This window comes from Haemaphysalis longicornis, unplaced genomic scaffold (assembly GCF_048455015.1).
Source record: "Haemaphysalis longicornis isolate Haplotype H1 unplaced genomic scaffold, Haemaphysalis longicornis Haplotype H1 scaffold_26, whole genome shotgun sequence".
Taxonomy (NCBI): domain Eukaryota; kingdom Metazoa; phylum Arthropoda; class Arachnida; order Ixodida; family Ixodidae; genus Haemaphysalis; species Haemaphysalis longicornis.
In genome coordinates, this window is record NW_027526319.1 from 1848214 (window position 1) to 1862668 (window position 14455).

Below are 14455 nucleotides of genomic sequence, written 5' to 3' on the forward strand. Positions count from 1 at the left end.
CTAGCGGCGTATTTCATTTCTTTCGTGGCTACTGTGGCTTGCGTAGAAGAGTTAGGGGAGGATCTGCGATAGCTTTCCTTGAGTCAAATAGGGTAGCTTTGGCTGAATCGCTTGTAGCACTAGCATATTTGGCCATGTCAGCCAGATCGGTGCATGAGAAACAAGCGCTATAACTGCCGGAGTGTCTAAAATACCATAGCTTGAAATGGCACTTGTTGGTTTTTTACTTCTGCGTGTAAATCATCTTCCTTGTCCCGCCTAGAGCTACCAATGTTCCGGGTCTAAAATACGACCAAAACAAGACACAAGCAACAATATTCGTTGACACCGTGCACGTTAGCCTCGTAAAAGAGCGATTTTTCTCTCCCTGACGCGGATGCCTTGCCCAGACACCGGCTTTTCGCCCAATCGATCATTTAGTGCTCACGCGTTGAAATAGCCCTTACGCTAGAGATCGAACCCACGTCCTTGTGCTGGGCAGTGTATGGGTTGTAGAGTTTAATGCGCCGACGCTGCACCTTGGCTACAAGTCGCGCCGTAATGGGTTAATGTTGACCCGCTGGGGATCATTCACGTGTGCCAAATCTCGAACACACGGGCGTTTGTGAATTTCTCCTCCATCAGAAAAGCGGCCGCCGCAGCTGGGAATCGAACTCGCGTCCGTGGGTTCAGCAGCACAACACCTTAGCCACTGAGCCACCGCAGCGGTTGTGCGGCCCGGTGTAACGACCTAGCCCCTTCTGTGAGTGGCAAGGCATACGGTCGTTGTCGCTTCTGTTTGGAATTTACTTCTCGTCGACATTGGTTCGATGGAATGGTATGGTTTACACTCAGCGATCTGGAATTTACATTGGGTCCAGAGTGGCCCCTGTGCCAAGCAACATTTTCTTAAGCAGTGTGAGGGGGGTTTTGAAAGCTGAATTGTATGAGTGTAGTCTGTTGCGTAGATAATTGTTTAATTTTATTAAAAGGTAGTGATGTCGTGAATAACATGGTTGATATTTTCAAATGCTCCAGGAAAACAGGGTATGGGTTGTGTTTCACTTGCGAAGTGTCTGCGAGTGGGCAAATTCAATTTTTGGATTTTTCCCTTTCGTTCAAAGATGACCACATGTGCTGGGAGTTCGCTCTCCAGTCAAAAATATCCTTTCTTTGGGTCATTCTAAAATTATAAATTCTGGCAGAGCAGTCCCCATTCATAGCTAATGGTTGACAGGCGCAGACGGAGCACGCACTGGAGAAACGAGTAAACACCGAACAGGTCCCAAGTGTGTGCCAAACACAAGAAAGTGGGGAGACCTAAGAAATTGTAGAACTTAAAGCAAAAGCGGACAGTTCTACAGCAGCATGTCACCACTCGCGATCACCCTACTGATACCATCTGTATACAAGAAACCCACGCCGTAGCAAAACCGCCCGGATACGTTGCTCAGATCGCGAACGACTTCCGCGACGGCGTTGCACATATTAGGGGAGGTATCGTCGCGATGCGACACATCCTCACAGTGGTTGAGAACGATTATGTCCTGATGGAGGTTATTCCGCTAGAGACTAATAACGATCGCAGTATATTCGTGTTAGACGTGTTCTCCCGCTCGTGCTGGCGAACCTCCTCCGTCAAGCTACCGCAAAATCGGCTTCTTATCCCCTCGTCATGACAGGGTATTTAAATACGGTTCACTTCAGGGGGGTGGAGCGGGGGGCACGCGTAGTCGAGCAAATCGGTGACGGAGCTCGCCGTTTGAATTGAGGAGGAAAGCCTCACCTTTCTTACTAAACCGCACGAGCCCACAATCATCTGAAACAGTGTGTCGATAGATACATGCCCGGACGTAATTTTTGACAAAAAGTATGCTGCCCACAGCTTATGATGGAATTTATTGAAGAACCTTGGAAGCGGTCGTGTGCGCATAGAAACTGAACTAGGCAGTTCCTCGTACACGAAATACCTCGGTACAGCACGCATCGCGGACTGAAACCAACCCACAGATAATAGGAAACTGACTCCCGCGAACCTCATCGCAGACATCGGGAGCTCGAACCAGACTTAGAAACGACATCATGCATCAAACTGCAATCATTCAGACCTTCTATCAAACCCACCTAATGGGCACTCGACTCCTACATGTATGGGACGCCGGTCACAGGCTCAGTTAGAGAAGGAAGAGGCAAAAGCAAAATCGGAAACTCAAACTGCATTTTGCCGCCCTGACAACGCAGGTGATGACATGAACTGCAGAACTGTGCAGATAGCTTGCTGAGTAAATGTGACAACATCATGGGAACATTTTGTACATCCCAAAAGCAAGACAGAAACGAACAAGGCACTAAAGTGGATCTTTCGTCAACATCCGGGTAGCAAGAAGTCCTATTACAGGAACTCGGGGTCATTACCAGCGTGCCTCCTGTTCACCCACTGTTATATGAGGGACAACCCGATTCTACCCTGAACTGTCCAATCTTAGAGGCCGAGGTGCGAGCCACCCCACAGCAATCGACGAAAAAATACAACCCCAGGAATGGGACTTAAACCAATCAGACCCTAAAAACCCTCGGCCAATATTTAGTTGCCTAACTGAAAGACTACGTGAGCACGTGCTGGGAACGAGGTTTCCGTGCGTAAATGCATGCCGTGGAAAGAAAGAGAAGGTAGTGTGATTACAAAACCAGGCAAAAAACGTAGTATAAAACCCTGAGCTCCATTTGTCTTACATTATGCACAGGAAAACTTATTGGCCGCGTTGCCTTAAAAGATTGCAAAGATACTTCGATAAAGGAGATTGTATACCCCATACCATGTTCAGCTTGAGGTCATACTTTTAGACGCAGGACATAACCTCCTCCAGATAAAAGATGTCTTCAAAAAAGCAGGCACGTCCCATGGGCCATCCTAGTGCATAACCCGAACAGGCCTTTGTTAATATCAGCCATGCAGCTGTCTTAGACCCTTTCAGCCCCGGAATTTCGATTTTGATGAAAAACTGCTTTTACGCGTGTTTTCAAACAGTCGTGGAGATCACATTCGTAGACAATTAAAGTGAGCTGATAGTGCAAGTATCCAATAATTTAGAGGTATGTACCTAACTAAGTTATATGGCAAATAAAGCTTTTCTGTAAAGTAAAAAGAAAACTTTTGCTTCCCTAATGGCTACAGCATCCTGAGCCAACATGACAAAAAAATAGAGCTGGTTGTGCCAATATTTATATATTTATGGACGTTTGGACAAACCAGGATTTTAGTTGCCTTATTCACCCGTCGTCATTGTCGGTGTCCACTGGTACTTCTTTTTCATGGCATCCAGCTCCACGAGAAGGCAAAATGGTGATGTCTATCGCAAGAGGTATCCGTAAGAACTCTGGCCCAGAAAACAAAAATTTTGGTTTTAGTTTCAAGCCAATAGAGAATATTAGTGTGGTGTCTTCAGATGAAGACCCACGGCCGAAAGGGGTATGCGACCTGGTCACAATCGCATGCGGTAAACGGATGCACGCGTATATCCGAGACTTACTAACGGGGTGTAAAGCAACAATTAGGATTGGGGACGTGACATCACAGCCCATGACTATTGGCATCAACGTCACTGCTCAAGGGGCAATGCTTGCTCCGCTTCTGTTCAATACTGCTTTCATTTACTAACGTGATTTCTGGGCCAAATAACAGATCTCCAACACGAACTCTATGCTGACAACAGCACGCTGTGGACTGGCAACGCATGCATAGTTGAGATGCATGGCATATTGGAACAGTCCTTAGAAATAGTACGCGCATACGCTGCCAAGTGAGGATTGTGGTACCCCAGAAACATCTGAGCTCGTTCTAGTTAGAAGAGGGCCATGATTGAATAACTTCTCTGAAGGACAATCGAAATTGTGTGAGATGGTGTCACCATCCGGCTCCCCCCTTCCGTAAAAATCTTGGGTATGACTTCCCAGATGACCGCAGCAATTCAAAACTACAAAAACTAGACTTCACAACCACCCAGATCACCCGCAAGCTCCGTAGAACGAGCAGACTGCACGGAATGAAAGACCATGACACGGTACGGCTGCTAAAATGATCTTTCGCATTGGGTACGTCGCTACATACGCCGTACTGCAGCCAACAGAAGCAGTAAGCTTCTGGAAAGCGTTCAGGCGACCCTTCGCTCTACCGATGAGCGCGTTCACAGAAAAAGTACTCCCGTTAGGACTCGGAATTTTAGTGAATGAGCTCATCGAGGCCGATTTTCCAGCGCAACAAAAAGGCCTTGCCACAAGCATGACCGGTCCGAAATCGCTCATTCAAGTTGGTTACTTGAACCCGCCACAGTAATGATCTAAGATGGAAGACATGCCAAGCAATAGCCGAGACAAAATACGAGTGGCACTTTTTTCCCTTAACATGCGCCCGCGGTATCCCGAGGGCAGAAGAGGAGCCAGAGCCAATGTAAGTGGTACAACGAATGTCAACCAACCTTGAAAACGCCGTAGCGAGTCTGACACTCCGACTCGCGACAACGTTGCAGTCAGAGGAAGCGGCCATAGCACCGATAATTGCGCACGCCGACGCAACTACCATACTCACATATTTCGAAGCGGCGTCCAGATCATCCATGATTGGAAGAGCGCACTGAAGCTGCTCCGGCAACGGCCACCCAGGTGAACAGTCACAATTGTTTCGAAACCCGGTCACCCCGTTCTCCGTGGGAACATCGTCGCACATACAAGTGTTAGCTGGCGGGGCCCCACGGGACGACCAGCAGAGGGGGAACGAACCGCTACGTACAGATCAGGCAATCAGCCAACTCTTTCCGATCTCCCGTGGGGTGTACCGATCAGGCCACGCTTGACTCACGAAAGAGCAAGAAACAATGCTCAGACAGATATAAAGAAACACGTTTCTTCCTCCCACCCCCTCACACGCCGTTTCTCGCTCTCTTTAATCGTTCACGTGCCCTCGATCTATAGAGCCTTCTCCACTTCACCAGTTTTGGCCAGCACTTGCATATGGCATTTTGTTTGTTACTTTAGGCTTTTCTTCGGCGCCCGTTGAACTAAAAGCCTTTGCGCAAATAAACCCAGCCATCATCACATCAGCTGCCCTTCCTTGGCAGCGCTTAGATAGCTGCGACTAATTTACAGGTAAGGGCTTCTACGACGTTATGTAAACGATACATGTGCAGGTGCTTAGTCGACCCATCTGCAATAGGTGCCAAAACACGTCGTACTCAAAAGGAAGTCGCAATCAGCTCATCTCAGGCCTTCTTACAAGGGGATGATGACACGATAGAAGGAAAAAGAGCCAAGTCCGGCATCGGGCGAAATGCGTTTCGGCAAGGACATATGCAAATAGCGATAAGAGGCGACGATCATTATTCACATTGCGCCAGATATAAGGGCTTGAGGTCTCACATGCGTTTCCGAAAGCATTAGGAAACACGACTGGTTTCGTTAACAGTTCGGGTATATATGCGGACACGTTAAGCATGCTGAGGCTCCACTTCGTCCGCGAAAAGAAGACGACAGGTCGACGTGAAACGCTGTCAAGATGGAATACATTGGCTACTGGGCGTGGATACTAGCCTTAGCCACCTGCGTAATCTACAGCATCAGCTGGTGGGTAATCAGGTGAGAGAGTAATTGACGTTTCGTAGCGGCAAAATGAAATCAGTTTTGAGGCGCATCCGAAGCGGAGATGATTTTGCTTTGTAGTACTCCCTCGTTCTCGAGGATTTCACCAAGACACGACTCACAACGATGCGGAACCGCACTTTTTGCGTGTTACTTCTGTCCGTCGTTTTTTCGGCATCACGTCTATTTCAAGGATCTCCAAAAGCTGAACCAACTTTGGTCACGGAGCTGGTAAGCCGGGATTAACATTTTTTACCATGATCACGTGAACGAGCCAAAATTAATGCATCCCGGGATTGACAAGCTCGCGCAACCGTCGCTTTTCACGTAGCATTGACTTCCGTTCATTTTGGTAAGGAATGGATGTTTGAGCTGTTTGCAAATGCTGTTCTGAAATATTCCAAGTAAAGCACGGAGGTGTAAACATAAAGTGGCATAACCTGACATTGACCCGCCTTTTAGCTTTCCCCTTTGTTATTAATAATAAAAATCAAATTATACGTATTTATATTTACTTGCTAGCTGTCGTACATCTCCAGGACAACTCCTAGGTGAAGTTGCAGGGGGTGTTTAAATAGCGTAAAGAGATATACGCACGTGTTTCTCCCTGAGCCCGACATATCCGTACAGCAACCATTTTTGTTAGCAAACATTTTCATCCCAAAATTTCACCGAACATATTCCGCTCAAGGAAGTGAGAGCTGCCATTTCCCGTTGCACCTAATTGATCTATAGAGACACAGTTTTACTTTTTTAAGTAGAAAAAAACGCGTTGTCCATTTTAGCAGCAAGAATTTTTATCTTGAGTTCTATCCTTGCCGATCTTTAACTATCATCATCAGTGACATGGAGAGGGGGAAATGCTAGCCAAAGACGGGTGAGGGAACGCTATGAGTAGGCTAGGAGCCCACGAGGAGAGTGCGCGCCTCAACAAGCTAAGCTAATGGGTTTTCAGGTGGGGTAGAGGGGGTGAACGGACGTAACTGTCTGGCGTAGGGTGCCGGCACCTTACCAGGACCGTGGGGGTGGGAGGGGAGATAAAGGAGGTGATAGCGGGAAGTGTTAGGAGGAAATTTAACTATACCATGAGGTACAGTTTACGAATGGGGGAGGGCGGCAACTGCATTGCGAGTGCGCGCAGAAAGGACGGCGAGTGAGAGGGGTGCCGGAAAGGCGCAGGAAAGAGCAACGGCGAAAGGGCAACGCCGAATTCCCCCTGCCACTGACCTCGAAAGAGATAGAGGTCAGTGGCAGGGGGAATTCGGAAATAAGTGCTTTTAGGGGTACCTCATCTCCGGTGGTTATGCCGGTGCGCAGGCGACACCGCCGGGGCCCGTAGGGAGGGTGAGAGGAGACATGTTGGCTAGCAGAGTTGGCTGAGTAATAATAAAAACAACCCAAAGATAAAAAAATGGAGAAAGAAGAAAGGAAAAATGAAAATGGTTTGAGCGTCCCGCAGAGGTAAGGGGGGAGAAGGGGGGGGCGCTATAGTGGCGCGCGGCCAGGCCGGTCTCCTAGAGGAAGGAGAGGACGTGGCGGAACGCTTCTACGAGAAGAATGCGGGGAAAGCGGGGGGAGAGGATGACCTCTGCTGTGCTGCATTTCAACCCCGAGGCGACGGTAGGCGCGGGGAAGTTGGTCCCTGTGGGAGTTGTATGCAGCGCAGGTCGTGATGCATTGTCCGGCCGAATCGAAAGCGCCGCATTGTGGGCGGGCCGGGTTGTCATTCTTTTCGTCAAGCTGCAGTCACCCGTTAGTTAGGTCGCAACCTGTACGCATCCTGCTTAGCAGGCAGCATTCCTGTTTGCACAACTTTCTGCAAGGGAGGCGTACGGGTGCGTTGCTGGAAACGACCCGCTCGACCGGGTGGTGTTTGCGCAACGCGTTGTAGATGGTTCTTCGGGCCTCGTCCGGAAGCGTGGCGGCGTTGTAGAAAGCAGCGCCGGCCGAGCGTGCGGACTTGTCTAGCGCGTCCGCGGCCTCGTCGTGCGCGACGCCCACATGTGCGGGAATCCATTGGAGCCGGACGTTGCAGCCCCGGGTGGCGATTCTTGCGAGTTTCGCGTACAGCGTGTTGACGATGGGGGTGGAACAGGCGTTGGAGGGCCGCCATGGTGTCGCAACAAAAGGTGGCCGTGTTGTCTCCCGGCTGCCGCTCCAAAGCCAGTTCCGCCGCCAGGCGCAGGCATGCGAGCTAGTCGGTGGTGTAGCTCGCGGAGAAGGGTAAGCGGCAGCTGCGAGACTTGGTCGCCTGGGGGGCGATGCATGCCGTGGCGGCGCTTGCAGGTGGCCCGGGAAGTATATTGAGCGTCTCAAGGTCCTACGAAAGGAAAGATCCAACGAGACGAAAGGTCCAACCGCGCATATTCTGTCTCTGTGGATATTTCGTCTCGTTGGACATTCAGGCTCTATTGGACCTTCCGGCTCGTGGATCGTTCGTCAGGTTGGACATTCAGGCTCGATTGGACCTCCCGACTCGTGGATCTTTCGTCTGGTTGAACATTCTGGCTCGATTGGACCTTCCGACTCGGTGGATCTTTCGTCTCTTTGGACATTCAGGTTCGATTGTACCGTCCGACTCGGTGGATCTTTCGTCTCCTTGGACATTCAGGCTCGATTGGACTTCCGTCTCGGTGGATCTTTCATATCGGTGGATATTCAGGCAGGCTCTTCCGTATTGTATGATCGTCCAGAGCGCTCTACAATCACCTTCACAACTCAATTGAGCACGTAAAAAGCGAGAACGTCTGCGTTTCAGGTTCCAGTATATAACTTCACGTGAGAAGTACACGATAGTTTAAGTTTAAATGTACTCCCGGCATTCGCCTTTCCACGTTGTCAGGAACGGCATTTCCGAACAACAGCTTCAGGAAGATGAAATGACTAGTTTACGATATATCGACTGAAGAACGCCCACAACAAACAGTTTTGCGGATGCGCTGGGTTCTTCTTTATGCCTGCGTCTGCCTGTGTTCGGGGGTGCGAGATTTATTAAGTTTTCCTTAGCAAAAACGCGCCAGTCTCCTATCTAAAAATGATATCTTTTTACGAACGAACTCAAGTTCTTTCCTGCCGCATGGACACGTGCAGCACTTAAGCAAGCGTATTTGAAATCTGCGAACTTTCACTTCCTCAATTGTGGACTTTGCTATTTTCATTTAAAATTTAGGCGGGTTTGCGGTAGTGCACAAGTCCCCTTTATACCATTCAACCAATCTCCCTGTTTCTATCTTGGAGCCTAAGTATATATAAATATCAGAAATTTCCCCAGTTTATTGCGCCACCTTTCGATCATGCGCAAGACTGTTCGGCCTCACCAGAATGAATGAATAAGGCCTGGAAGTCTAAGTTTGGTTCTTCGGTGATTGTTCAACTGTGTTAAGGAACAGATTAAGTAAAAAAGGGGTGGGATATTGACCCGAAGCGGGACAGTGTAGGGGAATTATGCCGCATTCGTACAAAAGTGTTGCTCTCCGTCCTCAATTTCCCAACCACCAACCCTGCGGTGTTCGGAGGGCGGCTGGGCAAAGCCTGTCGAGTTATTTATCGCAGCTCCTAGACGAAGCTCCGCGATTCATTTTTGTCCGCTTCTTGTAAAAGCCGAAGGCACATATTTGTTGTAGGATTGCGGCGGCACGTTTTAAGCGGTCTGTGGGACGTCTGAGCACGCATTTGACGATTTAGCGGTCGGCAATACCTGCGCGATTTGTGTTGGCCATGGTGTCGGCCGAGGGTTGCGAATACCCGCCAAATTCTTCAAGCTGTGTTCAAAACAGCGCAAAAAGACGGGACATGAAACGACGACGCAAGGCGGTGTTTTTTGCACGTCTTTTTTGCTGTTTTGAATTCAGTTAGTATGCACCAACTAGCCCAAACCACCGTTCTAACGCAGTTCAAATGTGAAGGAGAACGCATCTTTTTCTTTTTTTTTTGGGGGGGGGGGGGGGGGGGGCAGGGGAACGAAAGCTGGAATATGCACCATTAACAACACGATTGACCACAAACATATGAGAACCACGTGTGATGCTGTTCCATACAAATCACCTTGTGTATAGAAGTGAAATTACCTAATGGAACGGTGAAGTGATTCATAAACATGGCGGGATTACTTGCGGAGATTGCAGTCTGGAGTCCCTAGACAAGGTTTCGAGCACTCTGGGACAGGGATATGGACACACAATGCGGTTCTTGCCTTTTCGATATACTACTGCAGTGCCCTAAAATATATTCTTTTTGATGGGGTTGTATAGCTTGCAGGAGTGCCGAATGACTGACCGGGATGCGCTTGAAAATTCCGCTTGAAAAATTTGATCTTGAGAAAATAGGCTACGGTCGAACAGCAGGCGACGAGCGGTAAATGACCGATACACGAGTTACTATGTACGTTACTTGCGCTACTCATGGCGCTACGTGAAGATTGAAACTTTCGCGGATCCCTTATTTCCTGTAACGTTTGGCAAACAAAACAATGAGTAGTACTTCCATAAAAGCCTACCGAACGTCCAGAATAAAAAGAAAATGCGGGCGCGCAAAGCTCGAACGGCAGACTCAAAACTCTACCCGCACGATAAAGTACGAGCTGACCGATGCAGTGCGCCTTAACTATCAGCAGGGAGGAGTGCTCCTCGGCAAATACAGGGCTCACTTTGGGATACAGCTCACTTTGGGACCTTTTTAGTCCTGCATATATTATTCATTTCCTGACTATGCATGCGATCTAGCTATAATATTACTGCGCGAAGGGAAGTCGATACCCGGAAGCGACTTCACGCAGGGCTCGAGTCACGCTTCCGTTGAGAAATAAGAAAAGAAAAAGATGTGTACGCTATTTACGTGGTCGTCGTCGTATCATATTTGAGCACAGCAAGTTACACGGCAGTATTTGGGCATCTTCGACAACGATAAATGCCGGCGTGTGCGTCGGTAACCCCGGGCTATCATGTATACAGCGGTATCCGGAGATCCGGGAATCCCCCAGCATGGCGGAAGCGACCGCGGTTCCCGCAAGAGGGCGCCAGTATTTGCATAAGGTCTATAGGTAATGTTTTCTCTACTGCATTCATCATTTCGCGCTGCAATTATCATTGCATTATGCGGGAGTTTAGAGACTGCGTGCAGACAGACACTGACGGGCCGGCGTATTTTCGTTGGCGGGGTGTTGACATTTCACCGGTAGCTTGCACGCACAGTGCCGAATCCGCTGACTGTAGGCCTCATGCGAGCGCCCTCTTACCACGCACAGACGAGCAAGGCAAGCTCTGAATTTGCGGGAGAAGCGCCTCGCAGTTGAGCATCTCTGGTGGTGCGGAGGGCATGCAGCAGCCACTGCGAACGCCTCTGCCAGTGAAAGTTACGATTTTAATAGTGGCTGGCAGCCTTATGTGACCTATCATGCAGCCTACAACGACATCCAACCAGCGATAATGTTGGACATCAAGCCTGTTGTTGCGGGGAATCAAAACCAAAACTGGTTTGAACAACTCCCCGAAAACAAACTACAACAACTACATTCAGATCCCTGTGCTTGTTGCTAATAGTACTAAAGTTTCTTCTAAAACAATAACACTGCCAAACGTACAAGTGCGTATACATGAAGTTTAAAATCTTGGCCATCGTCCCTCCCAGCACATCGCGTCACATTTACTATGAGGCGAACTTGTCTTCCAACACGATTGAACGATCTTTAGCGTTCTAAATTTCATGGAATCGGCATTGCGCTTTTGTCAATGCTACTTTTCTTTAGGAAAAAGTTGCATTGTAGTTCTGTAGCATTGTAGTAGCATCGTAGTATGAATGTAGTTCTGTGGTTTATTTTTGGGGAGCTCGAGACAGTTTCGGTTTCGGTCCCGCAGTTCAATATGTCCATGGTTTCTGACGTTATCTGTAATCGCGCATTGGTGATACTTCAGAAGTAGTCATGACCCGCTAGTAACCTGTTGTTCACGGCAGGAATGGGCCGCATAAACATCCTTGCGCCGCTTCAAGCTAACAAGTATCGTTTCATGCAGTAAGGAAAGCCGAGCTGAGGTGGACGCAGTGGCTAACTATGGTGCTCCAGTTCATCGGAGATGGTGAACCGCGGGGCGTCTCTCCCGCACCTACGGATCTCACCTACATGTCTTTTATCCGTAGTATCCGACGGGTCGTCGGCAAATAGGCCAATTAAACACTGTCGGACAATAAAAGAAAGGCCTCCAGCATTAGGTTTCAACCCACACAGTGGATGCCAACGCTTTGTGCCTCGTCAAATTAGGCTTTGGTAACACGCAACGAGGCTAACGAATAACAAGTACAAGTACAAAAACATGTGACCAGGGGGTCATGGTGACTCGAGAAGTATGGCTAATGCACGATCACAGATATCGTTGGAAACTATGGGCGTTTTGCACGGCGAAACCGAAACAGAAATTTCTTTGAACTCTCCGAAAATAAACCACAATCCGTTTATTCCGACACATACTTGTTGCGAATCGCCTTAAAGTATTTCCTAAAAACATCCTTTACACGAACGCAGGTGCGCGTGCATAACTCTAAAATCTTGGCCGTCGTCCATTACATCGCAAGATGAGTTTGCGTCATTTCGCGTTACTGCTGTAGTTGTTGCGGCCGCCGCAGAACTCGCAGGGTATGTTTTCTTCTTTTGGGCTTTGAAACTCAAATACGGCATTAGCGACTGCATACACGAATACAATTATGTTTATTTGCACCGTTCTATGCAATGCTAACACAAACACAAGTTAAACAAATGAAAAAAAAAGCGGTTGGTTGCGATTTAGCAACCAGTTAACTAGGGCGGGTAGTGTTCATAAAATTCCAACTCATTTTTTTTCTTGGCGTGTGCAATGTTTACATGACTATTCGTGGCCTCCACGTTCACAAAGTTCAATGGGTGGCGAAAAATGAAGAAAGTCACAGAATGGTGTTACGATTCGGCGCGGAGCTCAGAATAGTGTAACGGTATTACTGCCTTTCCAATCATTGATATTAGAAATACATTTATATAAAAATCTCATTTTAAATCATTTTATCTTTACAATAAGGCAACTCATTGCATGAACCAGGTACTGCGCTAGGGAACGCGAAGTTTGTCTTGATTCCCGGCAACGACAGTCACTTTTTCCAAGCTAAAACAAGGCAGCTGAACGATAAAGTAGCATACGCCGAAACACCTATGTAGCACGAGCGCTGCGCACGTTGAAATCAAGTAGGCGTCATAAATTGGTCCGTAGCCCCTCCTCCCACTCCCACGGTTGCCCGTAAAGCCTCTCGGCTTCTTTTGCACAGACATATCCACTTCAACTTAATTTTAACACTTCGAAAGTGTTTGTCATCTTCGGATCACTTTTCGCCTTCCGCCCATGTAATACAGTAGAAGCGTACAATATTTAACGGCTTGATTTAAAACAACGGTGCGAAAGACATGGCTGGTTGCCGATGGTGAACCGATTCGACTATGCATTCCGCTATCTCTTTAGCTGCTTTTGTCTGCACGTTTATTCCAGCCAATCTTAACCTGAATTAAGTTTTAGTATTGGGCCGGCCAACTCAATTGGATAGATCATGCGTTGATTTCAAAGAAAATGGCAACTGCAAGGAGTTTGTTTTTCTAGCGTACGGGTATTATCTTAATAGGATTTTGCGACGACAATCTTATTTAGTGATGCAACCACACTTTGTGTAAGGAACCCAACGGTTTAGACCCTAACAAATGGTAGTACTCGAAATGAAATTTGTGGTTTGTTTTGTTGACAGACGATATTACTGAAATTGAGCAGAACATTGCGGGATAATACGCTCACGCTTGTGCTGCTGAGCCCAAGGTCGCGGGTTCAATTCCCAGCCGCGGCGGCCGCTTTTTCACATAGAAGCGAAAAGCGGAAACTTCCGTGTGTTTGATATTTCGGAGCACGTTAAAGATCCCCAGGGGGTCAAAATTAATCCGGAGCCCTCCACTACGGCCAGTCTCACCGCCTGTCAAGCGTCGTCGCGTTAAACCCCACAATGAATGAATCAATCAATCAATCATTACGCTCACGTGCAACAGGTTACATGGACGCAAAACTGAGTCCTACATGCATAAGGCTAACAAAATTGTTGAAACGTTGAGTGAAGTTTTACGGGGTAAAAAATTTTACACGACTGATTCAAACCCATCGCTATCCGCTTTATCCGAATGAGCTCAGTAAAGTTATTTTATTGTTGGCCATTTCGTCTCGGTGGATCTTTCATCTCGATGGACATTCAGGCTCGATTGGTCCTTCCGACTCGGTGGATCTTTCGTCTCGTTCAACATTCAGGCTCGTTTGGACCTTCAGTCTCGGTGGATCTTTCGTCTTACCGATCACGGGACGGATTGAACCTTCCGAATCGGTGGATCTTTCGTCTCGTTGTACATTCAGGCCACAAGCGCGGGAAGGACCGAGCCGTCCGAGAACAGGTTTAGCTACATGCCCCCCTTCTCCCCGCCGTCGATCGCTTCGTGCGGCTGTGCCGGAGTCCTTGTGGCGGTTCTCGCTTTTTTCCCCGTAGACCGAGCAGGGTGCTCCGAATTTCGATGGAGGAGGTGCGGTGTGGCGGAAGTAGAGCGGGCGGGAGCGGCGGCCTTGGGTCGCCTACGAGCTCCTTGAAGGCCGCCACAAGCCTGCCGGCCGCAGAGCGGGGTCTTGACTCCAGGCGTTTTATGAGGGCTGCTCCGTCGGGCGCGCGGCATGCGCGGTGCACGCGAAGCTGTGCCAGCCACGCGCCGTCCCCGTCAAGCGTTGCGGCGACGGATGAGTTTTTCGGCAGGCCCAGGCACAGGCAGACGGCGGCCGTATGATCTCGCGCGATCTTCTGCCAGTTGGTT

At 48.7% G+C, this 14455-nt stretch overlaps 1 protein-coding gene across 1 annotated transcript in view; it reads left to right on the forward strand.

The window, feature by feature from the left end:
• The first annotated feature begins 5402 nt into the window (after positions 1-5402).
• LOC144172789 (cytochrome P450 3A31-like) overlaps positions 5403-14455 on the forward strand; it is a 78906-nt gene continuing 69853 nt past the window's right edge. Inside the window, exon 1 of the mRNA XM_077701393.1 lies at positions 5403-5607. Coding sequence (XP_077557519.1) covers positions 5528-5607 — 80 coding nt within the window. The 5' untranslated portion in view covers positions 5403-5527. The remainder of the gene's footprint in view (positions 5608-14455) is intronic.